Source organism: Ranitomeya imitator, chromosome 4 (genome assembly GCF_032444005.1).
Source record: "Ranitomeya imitator isolate aRanImi1 chromosome 4, aRanImi1.pri, whole genome shotgun sequence".
In the NCBI taxonomy this organism is placed as follows: domain Eukaryota; kingdom Metazoa; phylum Chordata; class Amphibia; order Anura; family Dendrobatidae; genus Ranitomeya; species Ranitomeya imitator.
The window spans coordinates 150,699,188-150,717,086 of record NC_091285.1 but is presented as its reverse complement, the minus strand read 5'-3'; the positions used below and the strand labels follow the sequence as shown (position 1 = coordinate 150,717,086).

Sequence of the window (17,899 nt, the reverse complement as noted above, 5' to 3'; positions counted from 1 at the left end):
GGATACTATATACACTGTACAGGGGGTCAGCAGTGCGGATACTATATACACTGTACAGGGGGTCAGCAGTGCGGATACTATATACACTGTACAGGGGTCAGCAGTGCGGATACAATATACACTGTACAGGGGTCAGCATTGCGGATACTATATACACTGTACAGGGGGTCAGCAGTGCGGATACTACATACACTGTACAGGGGGTCAGCAGTGCGGATACTATATACACTGTACAGGGGGTCAGCAGTGCGGATACTATATACACTGTACAGGTGTCAGCAGTGCGGATACTATATACACTGTACAGGGGGTCAGCAGTGCGGATACTACATACACTGTACAGGGGGTCAGCAGTGCAGATACTATATACACTGTACAGGGGGTCAGCAGTGCAGATACTATATACACTGTACAGGGGGTCAGCAGTGCGGATACTATACACTGTACAGGGGGTCAGCAGTGCGGATACTATATACACTGTACAGGGGGTCAGCAGTGCGGATACTACATACACTGTACAGGGGGTCAGCAGTGCAGATACTATATACACTGTACAGGGGGTCAGCAGTGCGGATACTATATACACTGTACAGGGGGTCAGCAGTGCGGATACTACATACACTGTACAGGGGGTCAGCAGTGCAGATACTATATACACTGTACAGGGGGTCAGCAGTGCAGATACTATATACACTGTACAGGGGGTCAGCAGTGCGGATACTATATACACTGTACAGGGGGTCAGCAGTGCGGATACTATATACACTGTACAGGGGTCAGCAGTGCGGATACTATATACACTGTACAGGGGTCAGCAGTGCAGATACTATATACACTGTACAGGGGGTCAGCAGTGCGGATACTATATACACGGTACAGGGGGTCAGCAGTGCGGATACTATATACTCTGTACAGGGGTCAGCAGTGCGGATACTATATACACTGTACAGGGGGTCAGCAGTGCGGATACTATATACACTGTACAGGGGTCAGCAGTGTGGATACTATATACACTGTACAGGGGGTCAGCAGTGCGGATACTACATACACTGTACAGGGGGTCAGCAGTGCAGATACTATATACACTGTACAGGGGGTCAGCAGTGCGGATACTATATACACTGTACAGGGGTCAGCAGTGCGGATACTATATACACTGTACAGGGGGTCAGCAGTGCGGATACTACATACACTGTACAGGGGGTCAGCAGTGCAGATACTATATACACTGTACAGGGGGTCAGCAGTGTGGATATTATATACACTGTACAGGGGTCAGCAGTGCGGATACTATATACACTGTACAGGGGGACAGCAGTGCGGAGACTATATACACTGTACAGGGGGTCAGCAGTGCGGATACTATATACACTGTACAGGGGTCAGCAGTGTGGATACTATATACACTGTACAGGGGGTCAGCAGTGCGGAGACTATATACACTGTACAGGGGTCAGCAGTGCGGATACTATATACACTGTACAGGGGTCAGCAGTGTGGATACTATATACACTGTACAGGGGGTCAGCAGTGCGGATACTATATACACTGTACAGGGGTCAGCAGTGCGGACACTATATACACTGTACAGGGGTCAGCAGTGCGGATACTATATACACTGTACAGGGGGTCAGCAGTGCGGATACTATATACACTGTACAGGGGGTCAGCAGTGCGGATACTATATACACTGTACAGGGGGTCAGCAGTGTGGATCCTATATACACTGTACAGGGGGTCAGCAGTGCGGAGACTATATACACTGTACAGGGGTCAGCAGTGCGGAGACTATATACACTGTACAGGGGTCAGCAGTGCGGATACTATATATACTGTACAGGGGGTCAGCAGTGCGGATACTATATACACGGTACAGGGGGTCAGCAGTGCGGATACTATATACACTGTACAGGGGTCAGCAGTGCGGATACTATATACACTGTGCAGGGGGTCAGCAGTGCGGATACTATATACACTGTACAGGGGGTCAGCAGTGCGGATACTATATACACTGTACAGGGGTCAGCAGTGCGGATACTATATACACTGTACAGGGGTCAGCAGTGCGGATACTATATACACTGTACAGGGGTCAGCAGTGCGGATACTATATACACTGTACAGGGGTCAGCAGTGCGGATACTATATACACTGTACAGGGGTCAGCAGTGCGGATACTATATATACGGTACAGGGGGTCAGCAGTGCGGACACTATATACACTGTACAGGGGTCAGCAGTGCGGATACTATATACACTGTACAGGGGTCAGCAGTGCGGAGACTATATACACTGTACAGGGGGTCAGCAGTGCGGATACTATATACACTGTACAGGGGGTCAGCAGTGCGGAGACTATATACACTGTACAGGGGTCAGCAGTGCGGACACTATATACACTGTACAGGGGGTCAGCAGTGCGGAGACTATATACACTGTACAGGGGTCAGCAGTGCAGACAGGGATTAGTGTCATCCCCATTGTTCCCTGGGGTAGGTGCTGACTGACCACCATTGGGTGGGCATCCTTCCTGAGCCTGGGACACCGGCCCTTGTTTGGTCAGGAGCAGGAGGCTTCCGGCCAGTAGTGCCCTAGTGATGGGGGAGGGGTATGGCTGCCAGGTACAGTGCTGCGCACAGCGGCCACAGACACATGAGCGGTGACAGGCCGCGGCTCGGGTGATATTTATAGCCCACAGGATGGCTCATCTGCTCCCTCCTCCCTCCCCTCCCCCTTATCCCCCCGGGCCTGCTGTACACGCGCGATTTATTCAGCTGCCTCCCATTCATAAAACACTGCTCCGCTCGCAGTGAACACACAGGTTAGGTTCCGGTCTCCACCATTCATAAAGAAATCAGGTTATGCGCAAGCGCACTTGTGCTCTGCGCCCACCCCATTCATAAGAATCGTGCGGCGGGGTGGGGAGTGCGCGCCTGCGCTCCGGCCTCTTCCCTCCCATTCATAAGAAGTGTGTGGGATTGAGGCGCATGCGCTTTACGGCTTATCCCTCCCATTCATAAAAAAGCCATTTTCCCAGGGAGTTGCAACATCGAAAGCAAAAAGCGAGCTGACAGCGGAGGAGCTATGCAGCCTGGATCACCAGGACCTGTGCTGAGGATTCCCACGTCCACTGCTAAGGAAATCTGACATTGTCTGAGAATTGAGTCATGAGCTTTGCTGCAGCCTCACAAGTAAGCGATCTGGATTCGGTGTGGTTGATGCGGATTAATGCAGGGTGCACATTTAGTGGGGGGCTTGTGCTATTGTATGCTGCTGATCTGGTATAGGGGGAGGGAGACCCCCAGCTCCCTGCACCAGTAATGCAGCGCATGCGATCGTGTCAGGAGAGGAGCGATCGTAGTGTGCATGCCTGGCTGCCCGACGCCCCCCGCAGATTGCCTGCCACGGCGACCCCCAGGGTCCTCAGCGATCACTATTGATCTGCAGTTTCTCCTCTACATTAGTGTTCTGCACTGTGCGCGGAGATGACACCCGATGGCCTACTGCAGAGCACTAGTGGTGGTCGGGCCGATCCCCCTCAGATCAGCAGCCCCCCGCTTTATCTGAATTGTTGTCGGTGGGGTCGCAGCTGTCAGATGTCCCTGTGGTCAGATGTGCGCTGTCAGGGCTGCAGATCGCCCCCCAGGTCCCACTAGCCCCAGTGATGACGCATGATGCATTATTTCTGGGCAGGCGAGCACGGATTGTTTGTGTGCGCAGCCCCAGATCCTGCAGTCCTGCATGTCAGCTCCATGCACTGCCTCTGGGATGGGGTCTGTGGGGGGATTACATGTCTGTGGGGCAGGAATGGGGGGATTTTCGGTTTCTGGAGAGAAGGCCCAGAGCTGGCAGAGACATCGCACATCCAGGCTGTTCTGCTGCTGCAGCTTCCCATGCAGAATTGGCCTTCCCATCATTTCATGCACAATCTGTGTTATATATATATATAGTTTTATATATATATATATATATATATATATATATATATATATATATATATATATATATGTATAGTTTTCCATGCTCCATATAGGGTGGGCCTGCTCTACATTTCCAGAGGATGATCACATATATAGCAGATTAGAGAATTGCTCAGACAGTGGTTATTCTGCATTGCAGGCCATAGCAGAAGATCTATAGGAATATACGGCTTTTATCAGCCACCTATGTGTATGCGGTTATTCCCTCCTTATAAAATCCCCCAGCAGATGCTGTTTTTTTTTTTTTTGCAGACCTTTACCTCCAGTTAATGTTTAAGCGTTTACGAAGCTGCTCGTTTTAAAGGGACACCGCGTCGCCTCGTCTGATTGCAGCCAGAAGCGTAGGGCCAGACCTGGCAGCGAAGGGTTAAATATGCAATCCGGCTTTTTAGGAGCTTAGGTTATTCGCGAGGAGTCGCATCCAGTTTCTATGGCGCAGTACGGATTTTTTAAGAATTGTCTGTTGCAGGCCGTGTGCGGTCAGGGCCGGGTTGTGCCAGTTGTGGTGTCATGAGGGAGCAATCATTGTGCAAAATCCCACTGATGCGACACATTTTCAGGCTTTTTATATAAAAAAAAGGGGAAAGGGATGAGATGCGGTAAAATTAACGTCAAATGCTTAATTGTGTTGTGTTGCAGGTCGCGTTATATGTTTGGTATTCATGACTGTGACCGCTGCTATTCACATTACACTTTATTGTAGAAAATCCTAATGAATGTGTTATTCGGAGGCTGATTTATGGGCGACTAGCAGCCTGCATTTCACCATTCCGAAGCACAATTGTGTAATAACTCATCCATTCAGCACATAGCTCATTATAGAGCCATTGAAGGCATCATGTACTGCAGGCGGCTCTGCCATCCCGACTGGAGATTCATTCATGAGATTTTACTGCGTTTTTCATAGTAAGCATTTTTCCTGTTTTATTGATGCCAAGAGTTCGCCTTAGTGAAATCCCTGGTAAATGGTGTAGCAGCAGGAATATCTACACTATTTAGAGGAATTGTAACTGATTGCTCAATCTAAAAAACACACACACATATATATATATATATATATATATATAGTATCATATACATGTGTAATGTATAGATAGATATGGGATAGATCGATCGTTAGATAGAAAGATAGATAGTTAGATAGATATATAGTTAGATAGATAGATAGATATGGGATAGATAGATAGATATGGGATAGATAGATATGGGATAGATAGATAGATAGATATGGGATAGATAGATAGATAGATAGATAGATAGATAGATAGATAGATAGATAGATAGATAGATAGATATGGGATAGATAGATAGATAGATAGATAGATAGATATGGGATAGATATGGGATAGATAGATATGGGATAGATAGATAGATAGATAGATATGGGATAGATAGATAGTTTGATAGATAGATAGTTAGATAGATAGATAGTTAGATAGATAGATATGGGATAGATAGATAGATATGGGATAGATAGATAGATAGATAGATATGGGATGGATAGATAGATAGATAGATAGATATGGGATAGATAGATAGATAGATAGATAGATAGATAGATAGATAGATAGATATGGGATACATAGATAGATAGATAGATAGATAGATATGGGATAGATAGATAGATAGATAGATAGATATGGGATAGATAGATAGATAGATAGATAGATAGATAGATAGATAGATAGATAGATAGATATGGGATAGATAGATATGGGATAGATAGATAGATAGATAGATAGATAGATAGATAGATAGATAGATAGATAGATGGATATGAATTTGCCATGTCATGGTGTCAACCAAGGTGTTTCAACTTTTTTTTTATTTCTGCAGTGGCAGTTTGATGCCCTGACTGTTACTAGTGTGTATGGTATAGTTGGTATAGTACTATATAGTATGGTATAGTTGGTATAGTAGTATATAGTGCTATATAGTATGGTATAGTTGGTATAGTAGTATATAGTGCTATATAGTATGGTATAGTTGGTATAGTAGTATATAGTGCTATATAGTATGGTATAGTTGGTATAGTAGTATATAGTGCTATATAGTATGGTATAGTTGGTATAGTAGTATATAGTGCTATATAGTATGGTATAGTTGGTATAGTAGTATATAGTATAGTTGGTATAGTACTATATAGTATGGTATAGTTGGTATAGTGCTATATAGTATGGTATAGTTTGTATAGTAGTATATAGTGCTATATAGTATGGTATAGTTGGTATAGTAGTATATAGTGCTATATAGTATGGTATAGTTGGTATAGTAGTATATAGTGCTATATAGTATGGTATAGTACTACATAGTATAGTTGGTATAGTACTATATAGTATGGTATAGTTGGTATAGTGCTATATAGTATGGTATAGTTGGTATAGTAGTATATAGTGCTATATAGTATGGTATAGTTGGTATAGTAGTATATAGTGCTATATAGTATGGTATAGTTGGTATAGTAGTATATAGTACTATATAGTATGGTATAGTTGGTATAGTAGTATATAGTGCTATATAGTATGGTATAGTTGGTATAGTAGTATATAGTATAGTTGGTATAGTACTATATAGTATGGTATAGTTGGTATAGTAGTATATAGTGCTATATAGTATGGTATAGTTGGTATAGTAGTATATAGTATAGTTGGTATAGTACTATATAGTATGGTATAGTTGGTATAGTAGTATATAGTATAGTTGGTATAGTACTATATAGTATGGTATAGTTGGTATAGTAGTATATAGTGCTATATAGTATGGTATAGTTTGTATAGTAGTATATAGTGCTATATAGTATGGTATAGTTGGTATAGTAGTATATAGTGCTATATAGTATGGTATAGTTGGTATAGTAGTATATAGTGCTATATAGTATGGTATAGTACTACATAGTATAGTTGGTATAGTACTATATAGTATGGTATAGTTGGTATAGTGCTATATAGTATGGTATAGTTGGTATAGTAGTATATAGTGCTATATAGTATGGTATAGTTGGTATAGTAGTATATAGTGCTATATAGTATGGTATAGTTGGTATAGTAGTATATAGTATAGTTGGTATAGTACTATATAGTATGGTATAGTTGGTATAGTGCTATATAGTATGGTATAGTTTGTATAGTAGTATATAGTGCTATATAGTATGGTATAGTTGGTATAGTAGTATATAGTGCTATATAGTATGGTATAGTTGGTATAGTAGTATATAGTGCTATATAGTATGGTATAGTTGGTATAGTAGTATATAGTATGGTATAGTTGGTATAGTAATATATAGTATGGTATAGTTGGTATAGTGCTATATAGTATGGTATAGTTGGTATAGTAGTATATAGTATGGTATAGTTGGTATAGTAATATATAGTATGGTATAGTTGGTATAGTGCTATATAGTATGGTATAGTTGGTATAGTATTATATAGTATGGTATCGTTGGTATAGTAGTATATAGTATGGTATCGTTGGTATAGTAGTATATAGTGCTATATAGTATGGTATAGTTGGCATAGTAGTATATAGTGCTATATAGTATGGTATAGTTGATATAGTAGTATATAGTGCTATATAGTATGGTATAGTTGGTATAGTGCTATATAGTATGGTATAGTTGGTATAGTACTATATAGTATGGTATAGTTGGTATAGTGCTATATAGTATGGTATAGTTGGTATAGTGCTATATAGTATATAGTTGGTATAGTTGGTATAGTAGTATATAGTATGGTATAGTAGTATATAGTGCTATATAGTATGGTATAGTACTACATAGTATAGTTGGTATAATACTTTGTTGTAAAATATAGTTGGTTTAGAAGTACAGTATTGGTGTAATGAAGGATATGTGTAAAGTGTGCATGTACTATCGGGTATTGTTTGATTGACATATTTTATTATGACGGTATATGGGTAAATGAAATAAAAGGCAATGAATGAGCAGAATTGACCGCTGTGGTGTCAATCATCTACATGTTCCTTCTATTTTATTAGACCATAAGGACACCCTAGTAAGAGTTCTTCTGGACTGTGCGCCATTAGCCAAATGCTGGAAGGTTGCCGTTAATTAGGTTTGCATATAGAGAGTAACATGGAAGTGACTTTAGCTCCAGCATCTGGTTTGTGATGAGTGACAATTAGCAGATAGTTGCAGCTTCCTAGTTCAGTAGGTGATGTGTCATTCTTATCAATGTCTGGCAGATTATCAGTTATCTCCTTAAAGGATGTGGATGTGTCAGAGCTATTATTGCCCTGCGTGACTGACAAGTTAAGAGGAGGAAGTAGTCAATTAGATGGTAGGGTTCAGTCCACCTCTCCATATCTTCTGCTAGATTTAACATATCCTGTTATAGACAGGCCACATGTTCTTCTGTTCTTTTGCACAGGGTTTCGAATTCTATGCAGTACGTAAAAGAAGTGTCAACATGTCTTTTATGGCACGGGTTACCAACAGCGTTTCATTTTTTACTACAAGTAGTATGTTAATCCAAGGTCATATTTCCAATACAATGACTATAATAACAAATGGAAGTCTGAAAAATCAATATAACCATTTCTACATCCCCGAGTGCTCAGGATCTACCTACCTAAAAAAAAAAAACAATAAAAAAAAAATTGAGGCAGAGCCCTTAGTGAAAGCTCAAAGTCCAGATTTGGTGAGAATAAGTCTACTATGTATATAGTTCAGCAGTTTGCAATTATAGTTGCAGCATTAAGGGTCTTAAAAAGGGTCGACAATATTTAATGGGGGGGGGGGAAGTGGGCATTTTATCTAATGGGAGGGGGTGTTCGGGCTATAACAGCTGTGATTGCAGATGTGGATCCAGTAGGAGCTTCAGCTTGTAAATGCTTTGGAGTCACCTGCTTTGTCATAAGCCCAGCGTGTTGCATATGTAATCGATCAGAACACAGTGGCCTCATAAACATAATGAGAAATGGCTTCCTGTTTTTGTAGCTCAGTGAAAACCTATTATACCGCTGGCAACTGAGATCAAGGGTGTTATATTCTGCTATTCTCTGAATTATTTTTTTTTTTGTTAGGTGTAGCTATTAAACATCACAGTGAGAGTCATAGACAGCTTGGTGACAAGAGGGACAATTCTTTTCCCCTGTACAGTAATGAAGATTGTACAACAAAGCTTTTCTACTTACATCTGATGGCACCGATCGTAGCTATATATTTTCTAGCTCTCCATCTTTGATAATATTTTGTATAAATAGAAGGATTATAAAGCTCAGACTCATTTATTAAATGTTAAGTTACCAAAAAATATATTTTCCACTCCTGGAAAAAGTTTATAAAAGGTTATAAGATTATAAAACTCAGACTAATTTATTAAATGTTAAGTTACCAAAAACTATATATTTTCCACTCCTGAAAAAGTTTATAAAAGATTATAAGATTATAACACTCAGACTAATTTATTAAATGTTGTGTTACCCCAAAAATATATTTTCCACTCCTGAAAAAGTTTTTAAAAGATTCTAAGATTATAAAACTCAGACTAATTTATTAAATGTTGTGTTATCAGAAAACATAAGATATTTTCCACTCCTGAAAAAGTTTGAGTTGTTTTATTATCAATCCCCTTTTATATAAGTCACCGGAAAACCAAATCGGAGTTCCTACAGGAACTAACATCTAGATTGGTATGGTTTTTTTGTGTCTGTAAAAAAATATTCCTAGTAATATAGTACTTATTTTATTACTTTTTTTTATTGGGGAAATCCTAAAGCCTTTTGCGTTCCTTTCTGAAATTCTGTAGGAAACTCATGACACTGGGAAACACCTTTAGGAGCTGTAATTAGATGACACAACTTGCATTTTGACATGTCAATTATAGCCCTTTGTTATTTTCACTTCTTTTTTTTTTTTACTGTAATTACTTGAAATGTTTTCCTATGATGCGCCAGTTAAATTAATCCTGTATGTGCACTTCCCCTTTAAGTGGTTCTCAAACAGCGCTTACAAACAAAAAAAAGTCGCTCGACAAGGAAGCACTACGTCTCATAGAAAACAATGTGCACTTTCTAAATTGGAGCCGGGCCGTATCCGCTCTTTGATTTAAGCTTAGTTGCTTCCTGTGCTCTTTTGACTTGCGTAGCTGTTGGGTAACTGGATAGATTCCAGTTCTGAACTGCTCTCTTTCGATGAAATCAGAAACTAAAGCAACACAACGAGTCAGCCATTCTATGAAAATGTGCTTGTTGTTGTGACCTGCTATGAAGAGCGTTCTGCATGTTAACGACCCGAAATGTGCACATCTGTGGAGAGGTATGGCAAAAAAGTGTGTGCGGGGTTTGTAGGAAAATCTAGTGTCTCTGTAAAAACATCCTTTTTCTGCAACTTTTTGTTTTTCATTTAGACTGATCTTTTATGCATGTATTAATTATTCTGCTAGGATCCTTTTCTGCTAGTGTTTTAAGGTGCTGTGTAGCACGTCGGCTCAGTGGTTAATACTGTAGCCTTGCAGCACTGGGTTCGAATCCCTTCAAGGGCAACATCTCCAAGGAGTTTGTATGTTCTCCTCCGTGTTTGCATGGGTTTCCTATAGGTTCTCTGGTTTCCTCTCACACTCCAGAGACATACTGATAGGGAATTTCGATTGTGAACCGGTAGGGACAGTGATGATGATAAACGTAAAACACTGTGGCATTAATGGCGCCTATATAAGCAAGTAATATGAGTACATTTCTATAAAGGCATGATGTCTATGATTTTGTAGCAGTTAGGCATAGGGTGTAGATTAGTGTTGAGCGAGGGGCATTAATTGATTTTTAGCTACCAAATTTTAGGTTGGCCATATACAGCAGATGGCCATCAGCCGACAATTCCACATACACAGCAGCTGAGTACTTCTGTGTTCTCTACGAGAAAGCCACCGACTGACACGTCAGCCGACAACTTTTCTAAGGGAGAACGATGGGAACCACAGTCTGAAATTGAGCATGCACGATCGACATGTCTTCAGATGATCTGTCGGACAGCGCCCCATACACATTAGATTGTCAGCTCAGCCCGTCCATATTCGAGGGCTTAGCCGTCATTAGTCTAATGTATATGGGGACCTTTAAATCAGTGTAACCAATACATTTTGTACCTATTCTCAGTGAGTTATTCAAAGTCGTTTAGGTTACTTTTATCTAATACTGCATTTCACTGGGAACCTCACACATGGTAAAGTATCGAAGTCCACGCAATGTGCCTAGTCAAGGAAGTTTCAGGGATGTATCTTGCAAAATATGGCTGAAAAAAACCAGAATGTGTGGGTATAGCTATCTCCTGAACTCATTAACAGGTTGTAAATTGTGAGGCCAGATGGACTTATCTCTTCTGGTTTGGCTTCCCATATACTTAGTTAACTTCCAGTCATTGTGTTTGGCCGTCTTTCGTTATTCTAGTATGTATAATCTCAGATTGTAATAAAGAAATATTGCTAAATGAATTCTAAATATTATAAAAGTAATAATATTATATTTGTAGGCAGAAGATTGTAGCATATAGGATGCAGTGTTAGTTGCCTTTCTACTCTTATGGCCTCCTAAGCTTAATGTGCATCGAAATGGTTGTCTTCCCTTTTTCCTGTGTGATCTCTTCTTGTCTGACAACCATGTCTTAAGCTTTACTTCAAATATTTTGCTTTGCAAAGTTACAGGACATTAAAAAGACTGTTTTTGTTGTTTTGTTTTTCAGATTTTCTAAGAGATACTCATATCATTCAGAGCGTAGGCCAATGGATTCCAGGATTCCTCACAGCATCACCGTTGTGCCCAATGCAGTCATGGTGCAGCCTCTGTTGGATGGTCGAGTTCCCTATGGGAGGTTACAGCACCCACTTACCATCCTGCCTATTGATCAGATGAAAACCACTCATCTTGAAAATGATTATATTGACAACCCAGCTCTAAGCCAGCTGGCCAGTCAGAAACTCAATAGGGGTCCTCATGAGCCAATGCTTGTCAATCAGCATTTGCAAAGGTGTGAGGCAGATATTACGCACCCTTGGATATCATTCAGCGGGCGTCCCAGTTCAATTAGCAGCAGCAGTAGCACTTCTTCAGATCAGAGACTCTTGGATCACATGGCTCCACCTCCAGTGGTGGATCAGTCGCCACCCAGAGCAGTAAGGATACAGCCTAAAGTGATCAATTGTAAGCCTCAGGATGTCAAAGGCCCTGTGGCTCAAGAACTAGACAAGCACTATCTACTTTGTGAGGCCTGTGGTAAATGTAAATGCAAAGACTGTACTACCCCACGGACCTTACCTTCCTGCTGGGTTTGCAACCAAGAATATCTGTGCTCAGCACAGAATCTGGTCAACTACTCAACTTGTATGTGTCTGGTCAAGGGCGTCTTCTACCACTGCACCAACGAAGATGATGAAGGCTCCTGTGCAGATCACCCATGTTCTTGCTCTCACTCCAACTGCTGTGCTCGCTGGTCTTTTATGAGTGCCTTATCATTGTTCCTTCCTTGCTTGCTTTGCTATCTTCCAGCCACTGGGTGCGTAAAACTTTCACAGAAATGCTATGACCAGGCAAGCCGACCTGGTTGTCGATGCAAAAATACAAACAGTGTCGTGTGTAAAGCACCAGAAGCGGTCGGCAGACCGGAGAAGCCATTCTGAGACTGTGAGGTTTTATGAATTTTGTTACAAAGATGCATCACGCAGGAAATTAAAAGACTCCAGACAGAATATTCTTACACGAGGCTTTAATTTCAAGTTTCTTAAATAAGAGGGTTCGGCAACACTTAGTATTACACAGAGGGAGGGGAGGAAACACGTATTGTGTATTACTGCTGCTGAGAACCATTTCCAAATCCTGTGTGCTTAGAAGATAGCCGCAGGAGATATCTTGAAGCTACTAGCTACCTGTATTTTATCTACAGCTATCATTAGGAAACCAGATTTGTGCTTCTCAGTTAGCATGGAAGTGAGCCAGCTCCAGTTCTTCCTCACAAGCTTCTGTCTTTGTTTTTTTTAAGCTGAAAGTTTCAGTATGTGGCTCATCAACGCCATCATGGATGTGCCGGAGCTCTACCGAGACTTTGTTAAGTAACATTTTTGTGTCTGTGGTTTATTGTTGTTTTTGTATTTTTTTTTTTTTATATACTGTACATGTATTAATTTCCCTATACAAGTATTTTTCTATTTTTTTGGCAAATAGAAGACAAGAGTGGCTTGGGTATTGACTCAACATGGTGGTTACAGTAAGGACTTACCTATCCTTCTTCCTTTGCCATGTTGAATATGTTCCGCCCTGCCTATTATTAGCTGCCCTTTTCTAATACTCCTCATTGTTGAAGGCATCTTCAATTCACTAGTTGAGAAAATCTCACACTGTGGTGGAAGTTGTAACGATCCCCTCCTATAAAGCATATCTCAAGATTGGTTAACCCTCTCGCAACATCCCAGCCGTTTCATCGCCGGGTCGTTGCGTTAAAGTAAATTCCATTTGTACGAGGTTAACCCATCTCCTGCCCCCCCTAAAGTGCATCACAGGACCTTGTGCTGCCCTCTTTCAAGTAATAAAGAAGGATATCTGCTGCACTATAGCTGGGAATATAAGAGCACAATACCCGTTTTATAACCAGACGCAACAAAAGCATAGTGTGCAGGAAAGAGCGAATGACTTGGAGGAACAGTGATCCATCACACATTAACAAAATAACTTCCTTTTCAATAGTTGTCATTTTTATGCCAATTGACCCTTGCATGGTAACTTTATTTGTTTCCTTTGCTGCTGCTCTCTACCTTGACCCTATTGTAAAATAGCGCCCTGTATATCTGTGTAAATATACATAGAGAGATACAAAAATGTCTATTTTAGTGTTCGATATCTACCAGGGAAAGGTCAGCGGAGCTATAGGGAAATTCACCCGTGTGTTGCTGTAGTTGTACTATTTTTATATTTTCTATATAACTATATCCATATGAATAGGTTCTCAATGACCGGTTAGGGTTCAGTCATACCTGGTTGCATTTTGGCATCTCTCCGCAGTAACCAGTCATTCTTTCTGGTAACTAATAGGTGCTAGTCTCTCAATAATATCATGTAGTTCCTGTGCTATGGGGGAAACTTCATTACTGTATGGATGCGTTCAATTTACACAGGATCGTTGCGTTAAAATCACATTTGATGTATGCGACACATCTCTTTCTGTCATGTTAAAAAAAAAAGCCCCATAAGGGTTAATGGTACAAGATGTGACAACTCTTCATTCACCTTCCCTGTGACAACTCTATGAAGCTGCTTTTCATGCAAGTGACTTAAACCTTAATAAAAAAAATAAAAAAAATAATATATTTCTAGCGGTTGCCAAACAGGTCACTCCTATGTTTTTCCTTGTATTATTATATTTTTAAAAAAACTGCTGCAAATCTAGCACTTTGTCATATTAGACATATTTATTTTTCTTTTTTAATTTAAATAGCAGGATGGAATAATGTATAAAGAAGGTACTGACACCCTTCATATTTTGCAGTTTGGCATGAAGTTTCCCCCGTAGGGCAGTAAACTGCCTTGGTATTGAGATCTTTGCTGAATGTTTGTTGATTGGAACATATTTCACTTGGTTGGATTATTACTATATTGTTACACCTTAAACAATAAGCCTATTTACTCCACAGTTATTTTGTGTCAATGATGAAAGCTAATAATTTTAGAATTTTTGTACACTAATAGAGTCTTGTGTCTTGGCAAATCCCTTCTCAGATATGTGGCCGTGATGTGCCATGCAAACCCCTAGGACTGTAAAGTGGATGATAATTAATTCCTGATACAAAGAAATGTTAAATATGAACTATAACATAAAAAAGTGCTATTTTAGTGCCAAACATAGGTATTTCTCGGAGTATGCAAACTTAGACAAGGTGTCAATTACATGCAATCACGGGCTATTAACTAAAAATTATAAGATTAAGTCAATAACTTTTAAGACTAAACACTATAAGCTAATCTGTACAGAAAGATAAATCATGTGCACATCGTAAGTTATTTTTCATCATCTTGGTTCTCTGTCGGAGAATTTTTAATTGACGTTTTTTGTTTCCTTTTACAAAATAAAATTTTTGCTTTTCAAAGATGTGGAAGCGATTTCCAGGTAGCCTAACTTCTCGGATTTCATTGTCGCTTCCGCTAAGCAAAATATTCTAAGAACGGTCCAGATTTGAAAATTTCTTCCCTTACCTGTGTTCAGAGGGGGCAGATATGAACCCTGATGTTGTCTTCGGTCAAAAACGACCGACCTTGAACTTCAATATTCTTTCAAATATTCAAGATGCGGCTCTGAAACCCGTGGCCGACCGGCCCATCGTCACTTAAGTCAATCAACCACAAGTTTCAGAACCGCATCTTGAACACCCCAAAAAATACCGAAGTTCAAAATCGGTCTCCCCAGACCGAAGACAACAGCAGGGTTAACCGGCATTTACATGGCCTTATTATATATCCGTATACACATTGGCTTTTTGGTTTATTATAAGCCAGTCTAATAGAAGCGTATGACATGATTGGTCCAGGGGGGGTCCCTGCTTTCTAGGAAATTAGTTGGATAAACTCCTAAAATACTGCTCCCCTGTCTATAGGTACACTATTGCCTTACATAGTTTTGGTTTTTAAGCGTCAATTTTAAAGGATGTAATTATGAATCAAAATTTTATTTATTGTTGTATTATAATTATTTTGTTGGTGGCTGGCATAACACTAAACAGTTTTGGGTAAAGGAAATGCCATTGTCCATAACCAATGTGCAATTTGTTCACAAACACCAGTATAAAGTGTCTCTCTTCAAGGTGTTTTCGTTGAAAGATTCACTCCATGGAAGAAATGTATACGCTGAATTGTTTCATTTGTATAGAATATTTATTTTGAAGCTCTATTTTAATAGTATTTATTTTAGAAAGTCTACTATTGTAAGAGTTCTTCTGTTTGTGAAGAAAAACACAAGTTAAAAACTGAATGTACTGATCTAGAAATATATAAATATATATAAAAATATAATTATATATTGTTGAATATACCAATTGGCTCCTGTATTTTTTGGGGTTCTACTTTTGGTCCGTGAATGTTATTTTTACACTTTAAAGAAAAACATCACCACTACTGGATTTATCACCCACTCCTGGTTTTGTCTTACAAATACTGATGTAAAAGACTGACCAAATTCCCAATGTGTGAACACGGGCACATACTGCAATACTGGTGAGTCGGGTCAGAAAAACGCAACATGTAGAGTTTTCTGATCCATCTTATTGAAGGGTCCGATGCAAAAAACTAATGTGTCGAATGAATGTAAATGATCCCAAAGTCCCATGAAAAACTATGCAATCGGTTCTCACATCAGTTTCCTTCAAGCATTTTAATGCCTCACCATAAGGGAAAAAAATCTAGATTGCAGGATAAGGGCAAGCGAGGCCATACACATACATGCCTCACTTATGGCATTGTGACTTCTGTTTTTACCCTAGGTAGCACAGCGGCTCAGTGGTTAGCACTGTTGCTTTTCGGCACTGAGGTCTTGGGTTGAAAAGCCAACAGGTGCAACATCTGAAAGATGTTTGTATGTTCTCCCTGTATTTTCATGGGTTTCCTCCAGGTTCTCCGGTTTCCCCCCACACTCACAGGACTTACTACAGGAATGTAGATTGTGAGCCCCAATAGGGAATGTGATGATTGTTTAGAGTGGCCATAGTGGAACCTTGATGTGCATTTGAGTAGTTCTTCTCTTCTTTCTTAAGTTTAACGTGATTGTCTCAGTACAGATATTGGTGGTGTATCAATGTGAGATCCTTGAGGGTCCACCTAATCTTGCTCCTCTGATCACTAGAAGAAAGTTGCAGCGATGCTAGGAAGGCTTCATGACACTTGGCCCTACTCAGAGTGAACTAAAGTGAAAAGACCGTGAAGGTTTTGGAGGAAGCCATAGAAGTGGCGCAGCACTGTTCTAACACCACTGCCACTTTGTCCTAACAGCTGACTCGGCCCTACTCAGAGTGAACTAAAGTGAAAAGACCATGAAGGTTTTGGAGGAAGCCATAGAAGTGGTGCAGCACTGTCCTAAAACCACTGCCACTTTGTCCTAACAGCTGACTCGGCCCTACTCAGAGTGAACTAAAGTGAAAAGACCGTGAAGGTTTTGGAGGAAGCCATAGAAGTGGCGCAGCACTGTCCTAACACCACTGCCACTTTGTCCTAACAGCTGACACCGGTCACAGTGTCCTGATGCCAATGTCTATCCTGAGACAACAATTTCAAGTTACTTTTTAATTAGCGCAGTGACGGATGAGCCCTCTAATCCATAAAAATTGGCTTCTCTGATCATAACTGTTTTGATCATTATACATTTCACTGATTTATACATTGAATAGGTTTCCCAGTTCCCGAGTATCATGTAACTGCAAAATTATACAGTTTGTAGGACAACGGCTGATTCTATGAATGCTGCCCAGGGAGATGGTTAAATTTAATCTACGCTGGTCCCTTTCACACTTAGGGCCTTAAAGTTTAGCACTTAATGACCTTAATTTCCTGATTCCTAAAATACAGGCCAGTAGCTCAGGAAAGTTAGTGCCCTGGGGTATTCCATGGTGAACGCACAAAATCCCCGTTGTAAATTAAAGAAACCTTTACATTTATTGCCCTTTATATTTGATGTGTTCTGCTATACATGTATTACCAACTACATCATAATATCTGGTATACTCAAACTTATTTCACCACCAACACATACCATAGTTCTTACTGTTGCTTTGGCAGCTTCAAAAATGATCTGCTAGAAATGGCCTTTAAGATACAATATTCATCAGAACTGTCTAAAAAATTGTCCTTGTTTACTATTGTGACTAAAGTGCAGAAAATTACACATTCCCTTATACTTAAAATTACAGGAAATGGGAGTGATTTGAACTTTTACATAT

At 40.2% G+C, this 17,899-nt stretch overlaps 1 protein-coding gene across 1 annotated transcript; it reads left to right on the top strand.

Annotated features, from left to right (window-relative positions):
* Nucleotides 1-3,055: 3,055 nt before the first annotated feature.
* SPRY4 (sprouty RTK signaling antagonist 4) lies at nt 3,056-12,752 on the top strand. The gene is made up of 2 exons (XM_069764046.1): nt 3,056-3,191; nt 11,674-12,752. Exon 2 carries the CDS (start codon nt 11,714-11,716, stop codon nt 12,605-12,607), a length of 894 nt encoding a protein of 297 aa, XP_069620147.1. The 5' UTR covers nt 3,056-3,191; nt 11,674-11,713; the 3' UTR covers nt 12,608-12,752.
* The last annotated feature ends 5,147 nt before the right edge of the window (nt 12,753-17,899 follow it).

Bases quoted from the DNA above. Each gene is read 5' to 3' on its own strand.
- SPRY4 (XM_069764046.1), top strand. From the start codon at position 11,714: ATGGATTCCAGGATTCCTCACAGCATCACCGTTGTGCCCAATGCAGTC.